Genomic DNA, 21,445 nt, shown 5'->3' on the forward strand with positions numbered 1-21,445 from the left:
AAATTCCATTTATGTAGTAGGTAGTTACATCTACTTTGTCCAGTACCACCCTGTTCAACCACCTTGGTAAAGCAAAGCCAGGAGGTTTAGATGTAGGGTCCGTGATAAAAAAATTATTAATGATATCAATTATGTTCCACTGCTAGATCCATTTTTTCTTGATATCAAAGTTTCTGTCATTCAGCTCTTTTCCTGGACTCCAAAATGGCCGTCTCAACTTAAGCCATGGCCTAAGGGAATCATTAAGTTTCTCAAAAATTGGTAGTGAACTGAATGTAAGCAATTTTTATAGCCTGTCTTAAATAGCCTGTTTACATCAAAGATCAGGAGGAAGAATATGAGATAGAACAGACAGCCAAGGAACAGGAGCAGATCTGCAAGTACCTGTTATAGGTCTCATCTTTTTATTCAACTGAGAGTCAATCAGTCTGATATGGGTGCTCCTGCCCCAAACTAGGGCACAATGATCAGCTGCTGAATAAACGAGGGCCAGTGCCAGTGATCTAAGAACTTCAGCATTACTTCCCCAACTTGTACCAGTCAGTTTTGAGATGATGTTATTAGGTGTGACAAGTTTGTTTTCACTTGTTTGTAAATGATGCCTGTAGGTAAGACTGTGGTTAAGGTAGACTCCTAAATGTTTGGGGCTGGGTTCATAGTTGACCAGTTTTCCACAAAAGCTGATTTTTGGTTGGGCGTTCACCTGGGTTTTAGTGAGATGAAAAAAGAATAAACTGTTTCGTATGGGTTGGGCTTCAAATACCATCCATTAAAACAGTCTTCTAAGTTTGCCAAATCATTACTTTTCAGTCATGCTAGTAGAATCAGAGTCCTGTGTTAGGATGGAGATATGATTAGTGTAAATAAATATTCTTGATTTTGTATAAGGAATATCATATGTATACAAATTGAAGAGCATGGGTGCCAGAACAGAGCCCTGTGGTAAACCGTTGTTGACAAATCTAGGCCTGCTTATTTTACCATCAAGGAAAACTTTGTGTGTGGATAAGATATTAAACAGTATTGTAATAATCTTTAAACACCTGATAGTCTTCATCAATTTAACCATAAGACTCTTTATCCATACTGTGTCATATGCTGAAGTGAGATCAATAAGGCTTGCTCTGGTCTTCTATTTTCTTTGGAATCCTGCTTCAATAAAGGAGGTAAGAGCAGAACTTGATCACAGCAGCTCCTCCCTGATCTAAAGCCCATCTGGTCTGCAGGAGGCCTGGGCTTCAAAATAGGGCTAATTCTAAACAAGGGCACTCTTTCAAAGAGTTCAAAAGTTGTGCACAGAGGAGAAATCTGAATCTAATTTATTCTAACTGTAAATGTATTCAACTTAGATGTAATTAGAAAGCAATATTATAATACATAATGTATACCACAAATTAACCATGAGTTACAAAACATGGTAGACCACTTAATTACTTTTAGCAGAAGAAAAATGCTTAAGCTAAGTTATAAACCAACAGGATAAATAAACACTGTATTGTGCAGCTTTATTCTATGACTTAAGAGGAAAAAAAATGTCTGTAATTTCCTTGACCAATAGTCAATGAAACATTGATGATTCTACAATTTATGTACTTAGGCCCTCTTGTTTTACTCAGTAGCAACCTCTCTGCCTAATTTAGGAATGTCACTGACAGACTTTTACAACGGAAATCTCTAATACAGATTATGTGCCCCATATCAGGAACAGCACTATACCTAGACCTCTGGTGGCCCTGAGCCAACTTTTAGTATCAGGCCCCTCTTTGTCAGAGATAACGATAATAATAATTGGACAACAGGAAAAAAAATTACCATTTTTGGACCTTCTTTCTGTCTGGACCCTGGGCGGGTGCCCAGTTTGCCATTTCTGTGTCTGGCCCTGATCAGCAACAAGCTTTCCAGAACTATTTGGTATATTACAATATTCAGCTTCTGCTTCCTGCCTCACCACTGGTTGTGGGACAGAGCAGTCTAAAGAGCTGTGGGAACCTATGGTTTGGGGAGACCCAGGGCCCCTGCATGGTATGGCAATATTGATGTGGTACAGCAGGGGGGCACCTGCCACATAGCAGTTGGGAGGGGGTGTGCTTGTATGGTGCAGTGGGGGAGCACCAAAACATGGCATTGTGGAGGGTGGGGGCGCACATGGTGCAGCCAGGAGCCATGTAGTATGTGTCCAGGGAATGTGTGCCCCCGGCCGTTGGACAGCTCTGCCTTAAAAAGTTGACACGGGTGACATTTCCTGCTTTTCCATTTTCTGACGGATAGAGATGGATCATATTAATGGAACAATCAAGATGTTTCAGACCCATGCAAATAAAAGCTACAAAAATATAATCAATAATATATGATAACTTAGGATGAATTATCCTTTACTAGTATTGGAGCTAACCAGTATTCTAAACCACTTCAAATGGGAGACTTTAAAATGGGATAGTTGTAGGGTTTTCTTTTAAAGAATCCATTATTTTTGCTGACATATATCAGGAAATACAATCTTCACCAAGGTGGTTAGACCAACACACCTGAGGCAGAGATGCCTCATAAGTTTCAGAGAGGTATGAATTTTTGTAGGCAACCACCTCCCTTATTAGACACTACAAATGACTAGATTAATAGGCCCTTTCCTAGACATTGATGAAGTAGGTGGTTGCCTACAAAAGTTTATGCCTCTATGAAACACTTAGTCTAAGGTGCCACCCTACCCTATCTTCAGCTGACTATCTTCACTCTTCCTCTATGTTTTTTCATTAGACTGAGATATATAATTAAAACTGGAGCCTGATAAACTGAAGGTATACACTTAGTATGGGGAAAAATACCTGTTCTTTGTATAGAGTGATATATCCTTATGTCAAGACACGGGGACCTAGGAGCTGCCATGATCTCCCTAGCGCCCCCCTGCCGTGCCAAGTAGGCAGTTCAGCACCCTCTATCTCGCCCGCCACGTCTTGGTGTCATATAGTTTTATAATGCCTTATTGTCCCCTTGGACACGGTGCTCAAGTATCTCCTGTCCCCTATCCTGGTTGTACTGACCCGGTGCACCCCAGCCTTATGGGGCTACGCGTGCCTCCAACCTCCCCTTTAGCACACTCCAAGCCTCGCAGATGTGCCGGATGTTCTCGTGTCTGTATGCTTGCCCCTTCCTGGGGTCTCTCAATATGTGCACCCCCTCTCTCTGGGGTCCCTCAATATGCATGCCCAATATACTCGACACTCCCGGACTTCTGTTCACACTCTCGCCCTTTTCCGGGCTTCTCTCCTGTAAATGCCCTCTCCGGGGTCTTTCCAATATAAGCGCCCCTCCCCCGGGGCCTCTCCAGTATACGTGCCCTTCGCGCCCTTACTGTATACACGCCCTCTCTGGGCCTGTCAAATGTATGTGCAGCCCTGTCCGGGCTCTTACTCTCATGTTCGGCCCTGTCTGGGCTCCTGCCCGCACGCTCAGCCCTCTCCGGCTCCTAACTGCAAGCTCAGCCCTCTCTGGTTTCTAACCACACGCTCAGCCCTGTCAGGCTTCTAACCACGCGCTCAGCCCCGTCAGGCTTCTAACCGCGCACTCAGCCCTCTCCAGGGCCTACGCGGCGCTTCTTGCGCCCCTTGCCCTCTCTGGGGCCTACGCGGCGCTTCTCACGACCCTCGTCCTCTCTGGGGCCTATGTTGCGCTCTCGCGCCCCTCGCCCTCTCTGGGGCCTACGCTGCGCTCTCGCGCCCCTCGCCCTCTCTGGGGCCTACGCTGAGCTCTCGTGCTCCTCGCCCTCTCTGGGGCCTACACTGCGCTTCTCGCGCTCCTCGCCCTCTCTGGGGCCTATGCCCCACTGGGCAGAATACCGCCCCCCCCCACGGGGCCGGGGTCACGACCCCCACAACATCGCGCCTCTCTCCGGCGCTCACCCGCAGTGCCAGCTCCGGCACCAACCGCTGTGCCCTCCCAGGGCACCCAGGAACCCCCCCACTCCACAGGGGAGCTCCTATTAAGGCCTCCTCTGTCCCCTACAGCCTCTCCCGGTCCTCCAGTCTTTACACAAATAACACCACAGAACCATAAGCCAATTAGCTGTAACAGAACAATAAGCCTACCGGCTATAACATACAACCCAGTCCCACCAGTCTCTCCGGCCAAGCCTCCCAGGGTGGGTTCTCTCTACCCTGCAACATGATGCAGCTACTTGTTCTGTCAGTTTGCTCGACTCAGCCCGACTCCACTGCAGAGGTCTTTCTCCTCCAGCTGCCAAAAGGGAACTGCCGGCTAGGCTTCGGCCTGGGCTGCGTATAAAGGCCAGGCCCGGACCCCTTCTGGTCAGGTGACCTGCTGTGGTTGCCCCAGCAACCGACACCTGGGCTGCCCTAAAGAGTGGCAACTGCCCTTATTTCTTCCTAGGAACGGGGCACCTGAGTGCCCCTGTGACACCTTACAATAAACAAACTGACCTTCCTAGATCCAATTATTAAATGTTACCATCTATTTTTTTTAAGAATCAGCTAACCTGATTTGTCTCACAGATTCCAAACAACATAAAAGCCTGAAAAGCTAATATGTAATCACCCAGTGACAAGGGAAAGGTTAGAGCTGCAGCAAATTCAAGTGTCTTTAACTTTGAGTTCCCCTGCCAAAAAATACATCAGATCTTATATTGACCCAATTATAAAATTGGAAGGAGAAAGGAAACACACCCCACCCAAAAGTCCTTTAGCAATCAGAGTATTCTCTGCTTCAGAAATAATAAGCTGTAACACATGAGGGTCCCAGGGACAGCAGTGACACTCCCTGATGGCTCTATGATCATGCCTTGCACTGCCCATAGAGTGTCCTCCCTTCTAACTTTTCTGCCACGCCTTGATGTTTCCTTTTGTTCTAAAAGGCAGCTGTCCATGGACAATTATGTGGCCCCAGTTTGACTGAACCACAGCTAGGGCTCTCTGGCACCCTGCTGGGCCTCACTGGTTCTTAGGCCCCTAGCTGGGCCTTACTCTATACCTGTACTGCTAGAGGGCACTTCACACCTTGGGGCTAGTTGCATGGCTCCAGTCCTTCCCTACACCACACCCCAAGCCTCACAGGTGTTACCATAACATTATTCCCTTGCTGGGGCTTCAGCCTCTGCGCTTTTACTCCCAGCTAGGCCTAGGCCCCCTGTATCAGAACTAGCTTTGAGGCACTATCTTTGGTTTGACCTTTCAGGTACTGGGCCCCTGGTCCCTGCCTGGTTGTGGCCCTCTAGGATGCCAGGCCCCTGGCCCTTGCCTGGCTCTGTGGCCTTGCACTCTACTCCTCTCTAGGATCAATTCTTACTTGGGCCTTGAGCCTGCCCCTGGCAGGGCTCAACGCAATTGCATGGCTGCTCCTCAGGCACTAATGGGACCCCTGTATACCACCCCTACAGTTCCACCCATATAACTATTGCATAAACCTGAGCCCCTAAACATAAACATAAGCCTAGGGCTATAACATAACATAAAGGGGGAGGCAGCCCTCTGTGCTTTTAAGAGGGGAAATTATCTCTCACTGCTCAGCTAGGACAGCCTCCCAGCTCTGAACTATATCTTAGTGAACTCCCTTAGCCTCCTGTAATACCACAGTCCCTTCAGGAGCCCTGCTGCCAGGAGCTCTTTACCCTATGGCTGCCAGGGAGAGACTACCTGGCTAGCTCAGGCTCCAAGTTTGTATCTTCCCAGGGCCTTGCCCCTTTGGGTCAAGGAACTGCCTGGGCTGCCTGAAGGTGCCTGCTAATTGCCTCATTGCTCAGTTGCCCTGGCAACCTGCAGCTGTTGCACCCTGCCTAGCCTGCAGAACTACCCCCCATCCCAGCTGTTTCTCTCTTAAAGGAACAGGGAGCCTCAGGCTCGCTGTTACACAAGCTTAAAACAGAATCACAAAGTTAAAATTACTTCCTTGATGAAATGAAAACTAAGGGACTTAAAAACAAACAAGTAAACAAACCAAATCAAATCCAAATAAATTGCCCAAAACAGATGGAATCAGAGCTAATGCTGAACACCAGCAGGTCCCCCAGCTTGTCTTTCAATATTCCAATTTTTATTTAGTTCTGATACTGCTAGTGTACACTGATCATTTCACTTTACTGCCAGCTGCAGCGTAAAACTACCTTATGCTGCAATCCTACTTTGCTATCAATTTTATGTTGCTGCTGGTGCTGCAGAGATGATATCCTGTTTTTTTCTTCCCATTTCCACTTTTTCAGCCAGCTCTGCTGTTTCCAAAATATTGGGAAATATCAGGGGAAAGCAAGAAGAAACAGAATTACTGGTAAGTAATAGCCCTCATCAGCAAAGGTGCTAATTGCAAAAAAAAGTAGGAACAGAGGGTCTTGTTTGTGATTGTCTACTATCACAGAGGCCAGGGTGAACTGGAGTTCCACCCCTCTTAAAGTGCGAGGCAGATCTATAGGAGCCAAAGGAGTTGGAATTAAGTGATAGTCTTGAAGCTAGCACAGTAAAACATGACATCTATAGGGATAGCCTTATCTCATGCAAAATTATCAGGATTAGTGGGCAGAGCTGTGACTAAGAGCAACCATTGTTCTAGATTTTTTAGGACATTAAAAAATGTCCAGTCTGTGCTCTGGATAGATTTCCTACAAAGAGAGTTTTTGTCCACATTTAAACAGCTGATCCCAGGTGCTAGACTGCATTCTGACCAGGGCCAACATTTGGAAACTTTACAATTACACCACCTTCAGACTAACGGGCTGCTGCCAATTTCAGGGCTGCTAATGTCTGTGGAGTCTTTGGACCTGTGTCCCAGATTTTGCTCTCTGAAAGTTAAGTCGCTTTAGCCACAACTCATTCTACAGTGAGATAATCCCGTTAAATGATTTTAAGGAAATTTACCTATGAAATACTTAAGTGTTTTTTGGGGTTTTTTGCTTTTCTTTCCAGTAAGCCCTTCCCACAACTGGCCAGTGCCTCTCTATCAAATATTGGAACCCCCTGCTAACATTCAGATCATCCCCTGACCTAAATCAACACAGCTACATTAAGCTATTGTAAACTAAATGAATGATGCGGGCAGGAGAGATTTTTAGTGTCCTGCTAAATGTCTTTCTTATTAGGGAGGGAGGAAGGGACATTGTTCTAGGCTACTATATTTGTGTCCCTTGAGTGAGATGGGGAAAGAGGTTGGCCCCTAAAGATAAAAGCCCTACACAGCATTTGTGTGCTGTAGAGATGTGGTGAGGAGCATGTACGGCAACAGTCCCCCAACACTTCCTGCTGACCCAGCTCCAGAGGCAGAACTAGAAAAACGACACATGGAGGGAGACTGGTTCATGGGCTGGATGAATAGATGAATAGTGCAGGGCCAGCCCTATGGGCTGGATCAGGTCCATGCATGGGAAGATCTATGATTTTTGAAGAGCAGAAGCTGTGCAACATCACATATTTTTTCTCTAGTTAAAGAGAAGCTAGACAGTTTACTAATATACTAGGGGTTAGCACTGTATGATTCAGCTGAAGATCAACTTCTTCAGTGCTGTCTGAATAGAAATACTACTTCTCCTCCCATTGCATATGGTTTTAAAGTTTGGGTGGGACAGGAACAAGGTGGGGGGTGCAGTTGTACTACTGCACCTCCCTTCCCCCGATCTGCCCCTGGGCCCACATACCCCCCCCCCCCCCCACTCCGCCAACTGGATCCAGTGACAATGGTACTGGCTCCAGCAAATCCAGAACTGTGCTGCACACAGCTTCCATTCTGTCCTATCCAGGACACATCATGTGTGATGCCCACTCCATCTGGTCTGCTACTTTCCCATGTGCAGCAGGTCTCCTAAACCAGGTACAGCAGGCACTATGTGCAGCACTGTCCTGGATTAGCCAGAGTGGGTACTTGATCTGACATGTGGGGGACCCCCTTCACCATATGCCCATTCTAATACCCATTCTGGCTGATCCAGGACTGTGTCACACGCAGCACCCGCTCCAGGACCTGTGTTGTATGTGGTACTCTCCCCAGTCTAGCTGGAGTGGGCACCATTAAGCAGCTCATGTCCCAGACAGGTGAGAGTGAGCACTGTGTGTGGCCCAGTTCCAGACTGGTCAGAGCAGGTACCGTGGGCACTAGGACCAGGATGCACAGTGACGGGTCCTAGACTGGCTCTGCGTGGGTGTTGCATGTAAAGGTCCTGGAGCAGGTGCCACATAGGGTCAGTCTAGCACCCACCCCATGTGGCCTGTGGCTCAACTCAAGAACCAGGTTCAGCACCAGGGGCTGGACGATGGGGATCCATGGGCTGGCGAGATCTTTGACACTCCCGGTCTAGGGAGTCCATCGATAGCACACAAAAGAACTCTGTCTTGAGCGTCACTTTGCTTCGAGAGGACTTCGCTGCCATGGACGACCCCGCCCTACCCGAAGAGGACCCCCGCGATCGGACTTTATGGACTGAGACGCTCTCTCCGAGCCACTTCCTCCAACATTGCGGACCACTGTAACGGGTATGTGTGTATCTATCTCCTTTCCCTCTCAGTGTTGCGACCCCCCCCTCCACTTCCCCCTTCCACATCCCCCCACCCCTGGGCTTAGTTGGCTAACATGGTATCATATGTAACCTAGTCGCGTTCCCCTCCTCTTCCCCATCCCTCGATTGTTAGTCCCTTGCTCGGGCGCTTTGTATTTCCATCTCAGCTTTGTCATCTTTTTCCTGGATTCCCCATCCAAAACATCTACTAATAAAAGTCAATTTGTTTCTTACTCTTTCCTAAATAGAGAGTAGTTAGCTGTGTTTTCTAGACAACCACACTAACAACAGCTGCCAATGTCATGGCTGAAATCCTAGTCTGGGGAGGGGGAGGAAGGGAACCTCGAGCAGCTGGGACTTGTACAACTGGATGGTGTGCACTACCCTCGACCCAGCCCTAAGCAGAACACCGTGGCACTGCTCTGGGACCAGAATTTTCAAAGTCAGAGTGAAACCCTATTTCACAGAGTCCTTACAGCCACACATCCCAGAAATTCAGAACTGTCCTGGAAAATCCAGCATGCTTTGTCTGTTTCCTTAATGGGGAACTTCTGCATACAACTTCTGAGGGCCATGTGGCCTGGTTTTTTTTTTGGAGGGTGTGTGTGTTTGAAGCAATGTCTCCTTCAGTGAGAGTGCTCCTAGGAGTCAAGAGATGGAAGGTGTTTTCAGGACCCTGGCTCAGCGTTGTTTTGCACTGATGCGACTATGCCTTGAGGCTGTCACCTCTCACAAAACTGAGACGCAAACAGCGAAATCTCTCACTTCAAAACCAGTTTACACCAAACAGCTGAATGAGTTTCTTCCCAGCAAGCGAAGGGAACAAAGGGTGGGAGCTAGCCGTGGCTTTAGTGAGGAAGAGTGGGCACGTGGAGGGAAAGATTTTTGGCATGATCTCTCAGACAAGGATTTTAAAGTGGTATCTAGGACCTGAGCAAGGGTTTCGGTGGTACCCACAAGCTTGTCTGAGTCCATCCCAACCTTGCCATGGGTCATGGGGGTATGTGTGTGTGCAGTGATATCTAGGACCTGAGCATAGGTGACACGTAGGTGGGACACGGGGGGCATGTGCCCCCTCCGACAGCACTCATGCCCCCCTGACAGCGAGCGCTCTGGCTGGTAGGGGGCACAGATTAGGTGCGTCGCTGGTAGGGGGGCACTTCCGCCACCACCAGCCTCCCCCAGACTTGGGGTGGCACCAGTCACCCATGGACCTGAGCAAGGGTACTGTGGCACCCACAAGCTTGTCTGACTCCACCCCAACCCTGCCATGGGTCCCGGCTGTGCATGTGCAGCAGCATGCATGGCCTGGCAGGGCACACATGGCGGGTGCCTGCACTGGCACAATGTGGCGCTGCGCTGAGGGGGGGTGAGCAGCCCTGGAACTTCGCTGGACCACGGGCAACTACAAAGTGCCGCCACAGCCGCCCCGCTAGTGCTGGGACATTCAAGTCTCTCAAGCCACTGGTCCCTGGGGACTGCAGCAAACCCCAGGCGCCAGGCCTGGCGGGGATGGAGGCGCTCGGGGTCAGGCTGTGTGTGGGGAGTGGAAAACCGCGAAGAGTGCACCCCCGATGAGGGCTCCATGCCCAGGCGCACAACAAAGAGGGGCGGGCACAGCAGCCCCTCCCCCGCCGCACGCCGGGCGCTAGGGGCGGGGCCCGAGCCGGGCGCGGGCTCCAGGCAGAGGCAAGCCGGGCCCGTGGGGGGCGGGGCTGGGCGCGGGAGAGGGAGGGGCGGGGCGGGGCGGGGCCGCGCGCCGTGACAGTTGCAGGCGGGCGGCGGGTTTTGAATTTAGTGACCATCTCCATAAAAGAGCAGAGTCTGGGCCGGCCCCATGCCTCATTGGCCGAGGAGCGGTCACGTGGGGGCGGGAGGGCGGGGGAGGGGAGCCCGGCGGCGCGCGCGCCGGCCATATTGGAGCGAGCGGAGCCCGCCTGCCCCGAGCGGTTCATTCTGCCTGGCGGCGCGGGGCCGCGGCACGCCCTCCCCTGCACCCCTTCGGCTTCTTATTGCATTTCACTTTATTTTATTTTATCTTATCTTATTTCATTTTATTTTTTTTCCTTCCATCTCCTCGGCCGGCTGCCCCCGGTCGCCTTTGATTCCCGCCGCCCAGCGGGGACCGTGCAGCTCTTTTTCCCTCCTTTTCCACTTCATTTTATTCCCGCCCCCGCTTCCCAGCTCTCTCCCCGACCCTTGCTTCCCTCTTGCACCGGCTGCGCCTGCATCACCGCCCCCCCAGCCTCGCGCGCCTTTTTTTAACCGCCCCGCTTTTTAGCCTTTGATTCTCGTGCATCGGCTCTTGCCCCGCGCAGTCTGCGCGATCGCGGGCCATGGCGGCCTCCACGCCGGCCGGGCCGCGGAGCCGGGCGAGCAGCGCGGTGAGCACGCCGCTGAGCCCCACGCGCATCTCGCGGCTGCAGGAGAAAGAGGAGCTGCGGCAGCTGAACGACCGCCTGGCCGTCTACATCGACAAGGTGCGCAGCCTGGAGACGGAGAACAGCGCGCTGCAGCTGCAGGTGACGGAGCGCGAGGAGGTGCGCGGCCGCGAGCTCACCGGCCTCAAGGTGCTGTACGAGGCCGAGCTGGCCGACGCCCGCCGGGCGCTGGACGACACCGCTCACGAGCGCGCCAAGCTGCAGATCGAGCTGGGCAAGATCCGCGCCGAGTACGAGCAGCTGCTGTGCAGGTGAGTGTCCCGCGCCGCCGGGGTAGTGCCCCAATCCCGCTCTCCCTCTTCCCTTGCGGGGGGGAGGGGCCGTGCAGCCTCCCCTCTTCAACCCCGTTCCTCCTTCGTGGTGATAGTGGGGTGTTGCAGAGATTGCACGGGGGCGTTGCAGCTGGGGGAATGCAAGGTAGCATCCCCTGTGCATGGTGGTGGTGCGGGGGATGCATAGGGGATGGTCCCTGCTATCTTGCAAGATGGGGGGGGGGGGGGCTGCAGCTGGGGGTAGCAAGGTAGCATCCCTCCCTCCCCATTGTATGTTGTTGAGGGGGGAGGGGTGTTGCAGAGCTTGCATGGGGGTAGTAGCAGCCCTGGCTTCCCATGCAGTCCCTGCCCCACCACTTCTGGGGTGGGGAAGGTGCCAGCTCTGTGACCCCATCTTCCTCAACCTTCCCTGTGAGGGACTGATGTCTTTTAATGTGTGTGTGAGGGGGTCTGAGCTGGGGCGGGATGGGGCAGTGGTTCACCCTGTGTTTCTTTTTTGTTTTGTCTCCCACCACCCTGGGCCTCTTCACCCCCCCAGCGAGACTTGGAGCCCTGTGGCTGCCCCTCCAGGGCACAGACCAATGCTGTTCTGTCCCCCTACCCCTTGCTTTTCTCCTTCCCTCCTTTTTTAGGCCAAGGCAAGCTGCTGCTTCCCTTTTCCCTCCCTTCCTCTTCCTCCCATTCATTCTCTCTCCAAGGGGGGCCATGTGTCAGCCCATGTGGGTGTGGATGAATTGTGGGGCTGCCCTGCCCTGGGCCTGAGTGGGATCCTGCCCTCCCTCTGCCTTGGCATGGCTGTGAGCCCTGCCTGGGTCCCGGCAGCTTCCATTGTGTCTGCACAGGAAGCACCCCCACCCCAAGCTCCTTGATGCACAGAGATCTGGAGTGCCTCAGCCTGGCCCCCAGCTGATGTGGAGAAGCAAAGGTTGGTGGAGAGACGGAGCTCCCTCCTCCAAGAGCCAGCTTTGTCGTGGGAGCATCCTCCTCATGTCCCTAGCTGTGTCCCTTTAGCCCAGGGGTGGGCAAAATGCGGCCCGCAGGCCAGCTGTGGCCCGCCAAGCCATTCTGTCTGGTCTGTGGGGCCCCTAAACAATTTAGAAAATTAATATTAATCTGCCCTGGGCTGTCTGTCATGCGGCCCTCGATGGCTTGCTGAAACGTAGTAAACGGCCCGCTGCCCAAAATAATTGCCCACCCCTGCTTTAGTCCTTCCTCAAACCCCTGTTAACCTGAGACCTGGGAGGAAGAAAAGTACTTAGGGTTTTGTTTGTTTCATAGAATCATAAATGAGGGTGGAAAGAGACCTCAAGAGATCATGTAGTCCAGCCCCCTGCTCCAGGCAGGACTATCCCCAACTAGACCATCCTGATGAAGGCTTTGTCTTCCAACCCTCCTAGGATCTATTACTGTTCATCATCACAGTCGCGCTGAGTTCAGTCACGCCCAAGAGCCACACACAAACAGGCCCCTTGTGCTGGGCACCCTATCACCACAGGACAGCATGCTGCCCCCGCCACAGCCAGCTCCTAATCTGAGCAGGCCAAAAGGCCAGAAATTGCTGTGGGTGGGTGGTCCCAGCTGGGTATTATCCCCCCCACCCCCATTTGCTCTGCACAGCAAGCCTTGTTTGTTTGTCTTGCTCTTTTGGCTGTAAAACTTAAAAAATAACTGAAGTTTGAATAACAAAACCTGTAAACCTGGTTCTAGGGTGTGCATTGGTTTTTGTGTGTTTTGTTTTTTAAGCGGTTTTATTGAGTAAATACCCGTCAAATGGGACTGAAGTCCATGTGGTCTCTAGGTTCTCGGTCTGGAGGTTCAAGGTCATCCTTTGTTTTGTGGTGATGGACTGTTGCTTTCCTTTTTTGGAGCAGCTGGTGGGTTTTATGCATTGACATTTTAAAATAACTTTTGCAATAGGGAAGGCTTTGGAAAGGAAATGGAAAGTCACATCCAGATTAGAAGTGTTGGATGGTTGTAGTTGTGCCAGTTCAGGAAATACATGAGACAGGGATTTTTGTGGGCAGTTATCCTTCTTGGACCAGCTGAATGGTTGGGATGGAATTAGACAAGCTTGTGGATACCCCAGTACCCTTACTCAGATCTCAGATATCACTTTAAAAAATCCTTGCCTTGTATAGATTAGAAGAGGTTTAATATGGGAGATATTGAAGTATATTCCATGATTAAATGTCCTATGACTTTTAAAAAAAAAAAAAAAAAAAAAAGAGGAGGACAAGTCAAGCCATGTTATCTTGCAAGAGACTTGATTTGTGGGACTGCTTTCTCTGGACATCTTAAAATCTGTTCAACAAAGCTTTCAGTTATGTTGTCACAAGATTCAAATTGGGTACAGGTGTTTTGTTAGTTTTTATTTGAATTTTAACCATGTTTGGTGCTGAGTTTTCTTTGGCTTGTCCTAAAATTAGGTTAGTAGGAGGTTTTGGGTTTAACCCCCTCCCCAAAAATTATTTGCCATGGGGGAGAGAGTTTCAGATGAAAGCATTAGTGCATCCCTTCAGTTGTGTCTGCAAACAGCTCAAATGATACCTTTTCTGTTCATAGGTTAGTCGAACAGTAGCAGTGTGTAATTAACAGGGTAGCCAGTGTAATTGTTGGTACAGAGCCCTGTGCATAAGTTACAGAAATGTTAAACTGGCGAGATTTTTAACTGTCTGGAAAGCAGGCACTAAAATTCATGTGGGTGAGGAGGACTCAAAAAAATCAGAGGTAGGGTGGCGTCATTTCCCTGAAGCTGATAAGTAGGAGGAGCAAAGATAAGTCAGAACTTTCCTTCTCTTTTTCTAGAAATTTGGTTTGTGGAAGATCCAGACTCTTTTTAGGATTGTCACGCAAACAAAAACCCCCTAGCTCCTTTATTTTCTTGGGCCATCTGAACATACCCAAGTATAGCTCTGTACCAAGTGGGTATGGTTAGAAAGAGACCCTTAAACTCCCTCTAGCATAATCTTCTGTAGTATGCCTAGTAAAGCTCTTTTTTGTTTTTTTTTGGTTTTTTTGAGATTTGCCTATTCCCTCATGTTTGGGAGGAGCACCCCATTAGCATCTGGAAGGTTACATCATTGTTGTCTTTCAAATCCTTTTTGTAGGCTGTGATGCCTACACAAGAAACTGACAATAGTTGAGCTGAGACCATGGCCTGTCAGGCTGGCTAATGTCTCATTGTTACCTTGTACTTCACCATCTGTCTGTATCTATCTGTTCTGTTATTTTATAAAGAGTTGCAAGCTCTTTGGGGTAGGGGCTGTCTCTTTGTGCAAGACATAGACCACACTATTCTGTTTGTATCATGATTATGCCTTTTTGATGGTATAAGCCATGGGCGGGTAATTATTTTGGGTAGAGGGCCGCTTATTGAGTTTTGGCAAGCCATCGAGGGCCACATGACAGGCAGCCCAGGGCAGATTAATATTAATTTTCTAAATTGTTTAGGGGCCTCACAGGCTGGATAGAATGGCCTGGTGGGCCGCATCTGGCCGCTGGCCGCATTTTGCCCACCCCTGGTATAAACAGATGTCGCCAAATCAAGTGCATCAGCAGTACTGGGATGTGTCCTGACACTGTTCATTCACTTTCCCAGAAGTTGTCTTCTGTGTAAGAGGTATAGTCCTTTCCCCAAGGAAGGATGAAAACCTGAGAGCCCTGCATTCAAGAGGAGCAAGCTTAGGCTTTATTGGGCAAAGCAGGTACAGGGGGCCTGATTCTGTGAGGTAATGCTGGAGTGCACCCCTACAAACAGAGGAACTTGCGTTTCCTTGTGTGGAAAGATGGCCCTGGAAATTCCCCAGGTTTTTCACTGCACCAAGTCCCACATCTCACTGTGCCTCTGTTATGTCCTGTGTGGGGGATGCCCTGGGGATTACCTGCTTGGGGTGATGAGGGAATATAGGCAACTCCAGGTTGTCTACTCTCCTGCCATAAAGCACACATGTTGGCTGCAAAAAATGTTTTACCATGGGACAAAGGCAATATTTTCTTTCCCTACCAGTAGGTCCTTTTGTTGAATAATGTAACAGTAGAGTTCCTCAATAGAAAATGTATTTGTTTTTTATGACTGCAGTCTTGCTAATTAATTGGTGCATAATTCTAGGTGATTGTTAAGTATTTTCAAACATAGCTATTTAGGTTTCTTTGTACTTTTACTTTCAACATCTTAGAAAAATTTAAGAGGGTTTCAAAGCAGTGCAGAAGAGGAGTGTTTTCTGGTGGTCCATAGGGTTTGTTAATGAGGTGATCTGCTGCTTTTATTTATTTTTTTTAATGTATCCCAAGTTGCATTTGAAATACAGCGGTATGTAATTGTTTTTAGTGGTCTACATAATTGCGAATGGCAGGTCTGGTAGTCTGAGAGAAAAGCATGTGCTTTGCAGTGAAAAATTTGCCAACTTGTGACTTTCTATCTTTTCCATTGCATTGTTCTCATCTGCAGACTACATTATGCTATATAGCAGTGATTCTTGAGTAGGGTGTCACTGTACCCTGAGATTCCTTGAGAGCCTTTAATGGGTGATGTAGGATGCCACCCAGTGGTAGCACTGTCCCATATGCAAACATGATTCACAAGATAAATACAGAATTCTAATTGAAGTCCATAGTTGTGGTCTTTGTGAGTTCTTTGCAGCTGAAAAACAACTTGATTCTTTTTCTATAGTCAAAAAAGGTAAAAACTAAGAGCCTGCATTTTTTTGAGGCATGTCATGAATTTTAAAAGGTTGAAAACCACTGCTGCAGAGAGATCAGACTTAGCTTTGTGCTAGTTAGCTTGGATACCAGAAGCTGTCTAGCTGCAATCTGTGCAGGCTAATTTACCCTACTTCTTGGCAGGTAAATTAGCTTGGGCTGAGTTTCATACTGCCCTGGATTAAATTGTTACTTCAGTGCAAATTGTACCTTTTATAGTGGTCTACTGAGCACTCTTCTTATTGCAAGGTGCTGGCTTTCTTTCTTCTCCTTGAGCTCTTTTACCATTTCTCTCTGTCTCTTTAGTCCACTAGCTTGGGTAATTACTTGTAGCATAAAAAAAAAGACTATTGCCATATTTTGGTTTTGTGGCTGGTGCTTCCAGGGGGCACCCCCTACACGTTGCCAGTGGCTTGCAATATAGGATTCCCAATCGGAGTGGAGTGGCTTTGAGCAAATAGGCACAATTGTAGACTGAATCTCTTAATAAAATTAAAAAAATTATCATTTACAGTTTTTAACAGTAATGCTTTGAAATCTCAGCCAGGATTGTGGTTGCACAGAGTGACGTGCTGTGCTGTGCTGCAAGATCTTTCAGGAAGTGACTAAATGCAAACCAAGAACTAGAGGGGAAATTTATGATGAAAATATGAAGATGAGGGCTTAATGTCGCTGGACAGTTTTAGTCAGGAGTAGACCTCAAATGGTTTTTACCTACCAGTCTAGCATCCTGTGCTTGTAATCATGCTGACTCTTCTGGTTACTGAATTTATGCTCTGTTTATTTGAAATGGCTGTTTCAAATGAGCAGCAAAATCAAAAATAATGAGAGTAAATGTTGAGGTGCAACTGAGGTAGTTCATGAAACTCACTGTCACCTGTTCTTCTTCTGAGTGAGGTTCTAGCAAAATGAATAAGGAAAGGTCATGCTTGTTCTTCCTGTGCCAGTCTCTGTTTTCAGACTCTTGAGATGAAGTCTACTGATGAATGCTCATTTTGGAAATTACCTTATGTGCTAGGCTAAAAATAATTAGTTGAGATTCTTCTAATTTCTTCATTGCATGATTTAACTATGCTCTCTAGGAAATGTGAACTGCTGTTCTGTAAACATGAGGTTTCCTAAGTGAACTAACATTTGTTTTATGACAGGCTAAGATTTCTCTGTGGCAGTTGTCCAATGGCTAGGCACATCTGTTCTTTCCCCAGAGAAGATGTGGTAAAATCTGACGTCGAAACAAATGATGTATATAAATTGAGGTTTTAATTGTCATTGGCTGACATCAAGCATATTAGAATGCTACTGTGAAGTTGGTAACTTCTGGAAGGAACAAGTCTAGTCTCTTGCTTTGTTTCCACCACTATCTCTTTTTCCTCCTTCCCGGCCACCTCAAGCTTCTTATACAATACCATTACTATTCATTCCATCCAGGAAGAGCACACACCAACTGCAGATGCTTCCTCAATCTAACAAAATGTATTTATACCCAAAAGCTTGCAAAGAAGAATGTTTTCAACTACTTCAGTTGGTTTAATAAAACATATCAGATTTACCCAAAGAACCTTGTCTGCCTGTGCCCTTGGACCAACACAGCTACAACCTGTACTCTTATACAATATCAGTAACTCTTCTGCTTAATCTGTGAAACTATAGTCTTTCTTCCAAATTCTTAATTTAAAACAAAGGATTTGTGAGGTAGGACTGGTCTGTTTATTGGGCAGCAGCTTGAATGACTGGGCAAGTGTTAAGTATAGTACAGCTGGTGTACAGAGCAACTGCTCAGAAGAACTGCTGTATTAAAGCAAGCAAAGTTGAAACAGCTGCTCCAGGGTTTCCTGTGGTGCACATGTGGTACATTTCTCTGCTTTGGAGAGACTGTTTTGAGGAAACCGTCTTTAATTATTTTTTAAAAAATATTTTTTCTTCTCAATTGCAACATTATCTTGGGGAATGAATTCAGGGTGGATAGTTGGGAAAATGCTAAGACTTTATCCAAGCTCTGACCTAGGTTTGCAGTATGTCCTTAAGCAAAGCATGTTTGCACTTTGAATAGTTATCATCTATGAGACTTCTCAAATTGTAGGGATTCTGAGGATTAACATTTTTCAGGGTGCTTTAAACAAATAAAATACAAGAATGTTTATGGTTTTGAATGAATTGGAAATAACGCACCTTGTAGGTGAAACGGACTCTTCCCATTGGATGTTAGAATGCAGTGTGGTTTTCATCCCAGCATGGCTTTTAAACTTCAGTTTAAATTACTTGAAGGAAGCACTGGGCTCGCAGAACAGGTTTTGATTATTAAACTTAACAGTTGCTGTGGTTATATGGTTGGACATGCTATTAAATGTATTCCAAGAGAGTCCTCTTATTTTACTAGTACGATGATGCAAGTCTGAACTCATTTCGGTATCTAGGACCTCTGGTCTTTTCAGTAGTTCTAAAGCTTGTGTATACAACCTTGAGGTTCCTGAGAATCCTGTAATTTTGTTGCTTAGATTTCCCTGTGGTCCATGAGGCTTTGAATAGTAGTACAGGCAACCTCCACTTAGCACTCCTAATGCTCCGTTTATCTGGAACCAATTTAGTGCAACCGCGTTAAGCTAAACCCATTTCCCCATAGGAATTAATGGAAACAAATAACTGGTTACCGCCGCTTCTCACCACTGGTGCTGCCACTTCTCCTCTCCCACCGGTTGCTCTGGCACCATGTGCCAGCCTGGGCCCCGTGCTTCTGCTGTCCTGCGCTGGGCCCGTACCAGCATGGGCCCCATGCTCAGGCTGGCCCACCCACTCGCTGCCACTTGTCTCCCCGCCTGCCACTGCCATTTCCCCACCTGCCACCACTGCTTCTCCTTGCCCACTTGCTCAGTGTTATAATGAAACTCTCTGAGTGCTAAGTGGAATCAGGTATGTATTTAAAATCAGTGCTATAGTGAAATAGCACTAAGCGAGTGGGGATTGCCTGTATTGAAATAGTTCCGAATCTTTTAGGTTTGCCAAACAGCTGTAAAGTGAATAGCAGCAGAGGTGCTACAGTGGTCAACAACCTACAGCCCCAGGAGCTGTGGCTTTGGGGGCGGAGCTCTCCCTGTGTCACAGCCAAGAGAAGTAAACGCCTAGATAGCAAGCGTCCTTTCTCCTGAGGTGCAAAGTCTTGTCTAGCAGCCTTCCCATTATGTGTGTGAGCATACATCTAACAAAGATGGTGTTAGTTTATACTAAAAGGCTGAACCAACTACATGCTTAGGAACTATTCTAATCCAAGACAAACTAACAGTAAGCCACATCCAGTATGCTAAGAAACTGCAAATCTGAAGATTCCATAGTGTCTGTTACCGCAGCAGTACATGCATGGGAAGAAACCGAAGCAGAGGGTGCTGTGCTTCTCTTTCAGAGAAACGGTACAGGTTTTTCTGAAACTTTAGCAAGATGGCATCGGGCATAGGGACCTGTAGTCTCTCCAGCATGCATCTTCCAAGGAAGAGATGATGAGTTGGAGTTAGAGCTCAGATGAATGTCAGAGTCGCATCCTGGAAACTCTTTTGATCGCTTGGAGCAGGATCAGAGATCAATTCAAAGGACTGTGAAAGAAGAAACTTACATCTGGGACCTCTGGTCCAACCAGCTCCTCTAACAGCAGCAGTTCATATGGCATGAATCTGTACACAGCTGGATTCTTTAACTGTATCTCTGCAGGAAAAAGTGTGTGCTGCCTTGGTCTTTCTCCACTAGATAAGTCTTCTCAGCTTTTTATCTCCAAAAAGTCCTTTGTGTTTGCCTTGGAAAGTGTTGATCTATCATTCTTTGGTTGTGAGAACTGATTACATCTCTGATGGCTATGTATTGGTGTTACAGTTTAAAAAAGAGTTTAGCCAGTTGTGACCACCAGTATCCTTCAGTCTTCACAGTTTTTCAAGACATGAATTTACATCTATTTTAGACTAACAAAATCATCTCTACCCTTTTGAGAGATGTTACTGGATTGTGGTGATGGACTAGACAAGCAAATACTGTGGTGACCTACTTGGCTATGTTGGGCAGTGCTTTCTTGTCACAGGGACCATTTTCAGTCTCACCTTGGGAGATTGGCATCTCTCACTAACAGTCTACAACCCACTCTGAACTGGATCTGAGGCACCAGGATCCAACTGTTCTCCTTGCCTATACAGAAGCAGCCTGTATAGATAAGGAGAATGAACTAACTGGATCTTAGGACTGGACATGCATGCTGAGGAAGAGAAGAAACCCCTGACAGAAGTGGAATATCAGTAATTTAAACTAATTTAAATTAAGAACGGGAGACTGAGACTTCACCTGATGAGAATGTGGATATTGCAACAGTTTTTTCTTAGGAAGGTTGTTTGCAATTTATTGATCTTGTAGATGGGACAATTCCCTTAGTGACTGCCAAGGAAAATTATCACCTGGTTCTTGAATTTTTTTTCTTTATTCTGCTTCTCATAAGGAAGTATTTTTATCAGTATTTGATAAAATAGTCTTTGGCAACTAACAGTCAATATGGGATAACTATGAAGAATACCATTTTTTTTTATAAGTAACCTTCTCTCTATTTCATTGTAATAGCAGTCAGTAAATAAGAGTAGGCTCCTTTTTTTATTCCATCTTCTGTCAGGGTAGGAAATTGGTTCTCTGTGAAGAAAAATGTGTTCTTCAGCTTTTCCTGGGAAATACCAATGGGTGCTGGAAAGACAGAAGCTCCACTTACAGGGGAAAAAATTCATTATTTGATCTTCTGGAAGTGTTTTCACAAAATAAAGAAGTGGATGCTTTGATAATGGATCAGATCGTTGTGAAACACATTCTTAAAGCTTCCTGAGGGCAAGTGTATTTGCTATAGGTCTCCACAGGCAAAAGCCAGGGTGTGGCATCTTAGAGTTGAAGGGATGCATTTATTTAACACTAAAGTTAGCTGAAGACTTTAGAAAGATGAAACACAGTGTCTAGTATGATCTCTGCATGTCCTACATTTGTATGTGGTGACATCCGAACATCTCTGACGAGACTTAAACCACATGAAAGAAAGCTCATTATATCAATTCCAAAGAGCAGAGAAGGAGAATTAAAATATCCAGTCACAATCTGGATACTTCCAAGTATTGGAACGATTTCTTTCAGCCATCCCTTAAATTGTCTTACTATGCTGAAATGTGCTGGTGTTGGTAGCAGCAGCAAGTATCTTTCTCGCTGCCTTGGCAGAAGTGGAGTTCTCTCAAGCTTCCTTTATACCCTGGCCATACCTTTTGTCAAATGTCAGGTCAGACTTGTTGTAATAGTTAGGCCGTAAAGATCAATCATGGGTTTATTCCACTTTCTTCCTTTTGGGAGACCAGCTGTCTCATTTTTGATATACAGCAGCCAGTTACGTCACCCAAGTGTAAGCTTACCTTTCAAATAATTTTATTAGTTCAAAACCTTTTTTCCATTCTCCCCTACCCCACTTTTTTGTATTTCCCTAGTTCCACACTGTAGTGTGGTAAGAGGAGAAATTTGCTGATAGGAGCAGCAGAAGCCCTGAGACTACCCTTTAGAAA

General features: G+C 47.3%; 2 protein-coding genes across 2 annotated transcripts in view; both read left to right on the forward strand.

Annotated features, from left to right (window-relative positions):
- The window catches only part of SPMIP10 (sperm microtubule inner protein 10), a 46,838-nt gene extending 38,168 nt beyond the window's left edge, over positions 1 to 8,670 (forward strand). The window contains exons 3-4 of the mRNA XM_090038478.1: positions 6,206 to 6,270; positions 8,343 to 8,670. Of these exons, the coding sequence (XP_089894604.1) occupies positions 6,206 to 6,270; positions 8,343 to 8,547 (270 nt within the window). The 3' untranslated portion in view covers positions 8,548 to 8,670. The remainder of the gene's footprint in view (positions 1 to 6,205; positions 6,271 to 8,342) is intronic.
- Positions 8,671 to 10,386: 1,716 nt separating this feature from the next.
- LMNB1 (lamin B1) overlaps positions 10,387 to 21,445 on the forward strand; it is a 40,336-nt gene continuing 29,277 nt past the window's right edge. The window contains exon 1 of the mRNA XM_090038479.1: positions 10,387 to 11,174. Within this exon, the coding sequence (XP_089894605.1) occupies positions 10,819 to 11,174 (356 nt within the window). The 5' untranslated portion in view covers positions 10,387 to 10,818. The remainder of the gene's footprint in view (positions 11,175 to 21,445) is intronic.

The sequence above is a fragment of the Crocodylus siamensis genome, chromosome 3 (genome assembly GCF_052110815.1).
Source record: "Crocodylus siamensis isolate JL-2025a chromosome 3, ASM5211081v1, whole genome shotgun sequence".
Lineage (NCBI taxonomy): Eukaryota > Metazoa > Chordata > Crocodylia > Crocodylidae > Crocodylus > Crocodylus siamensis.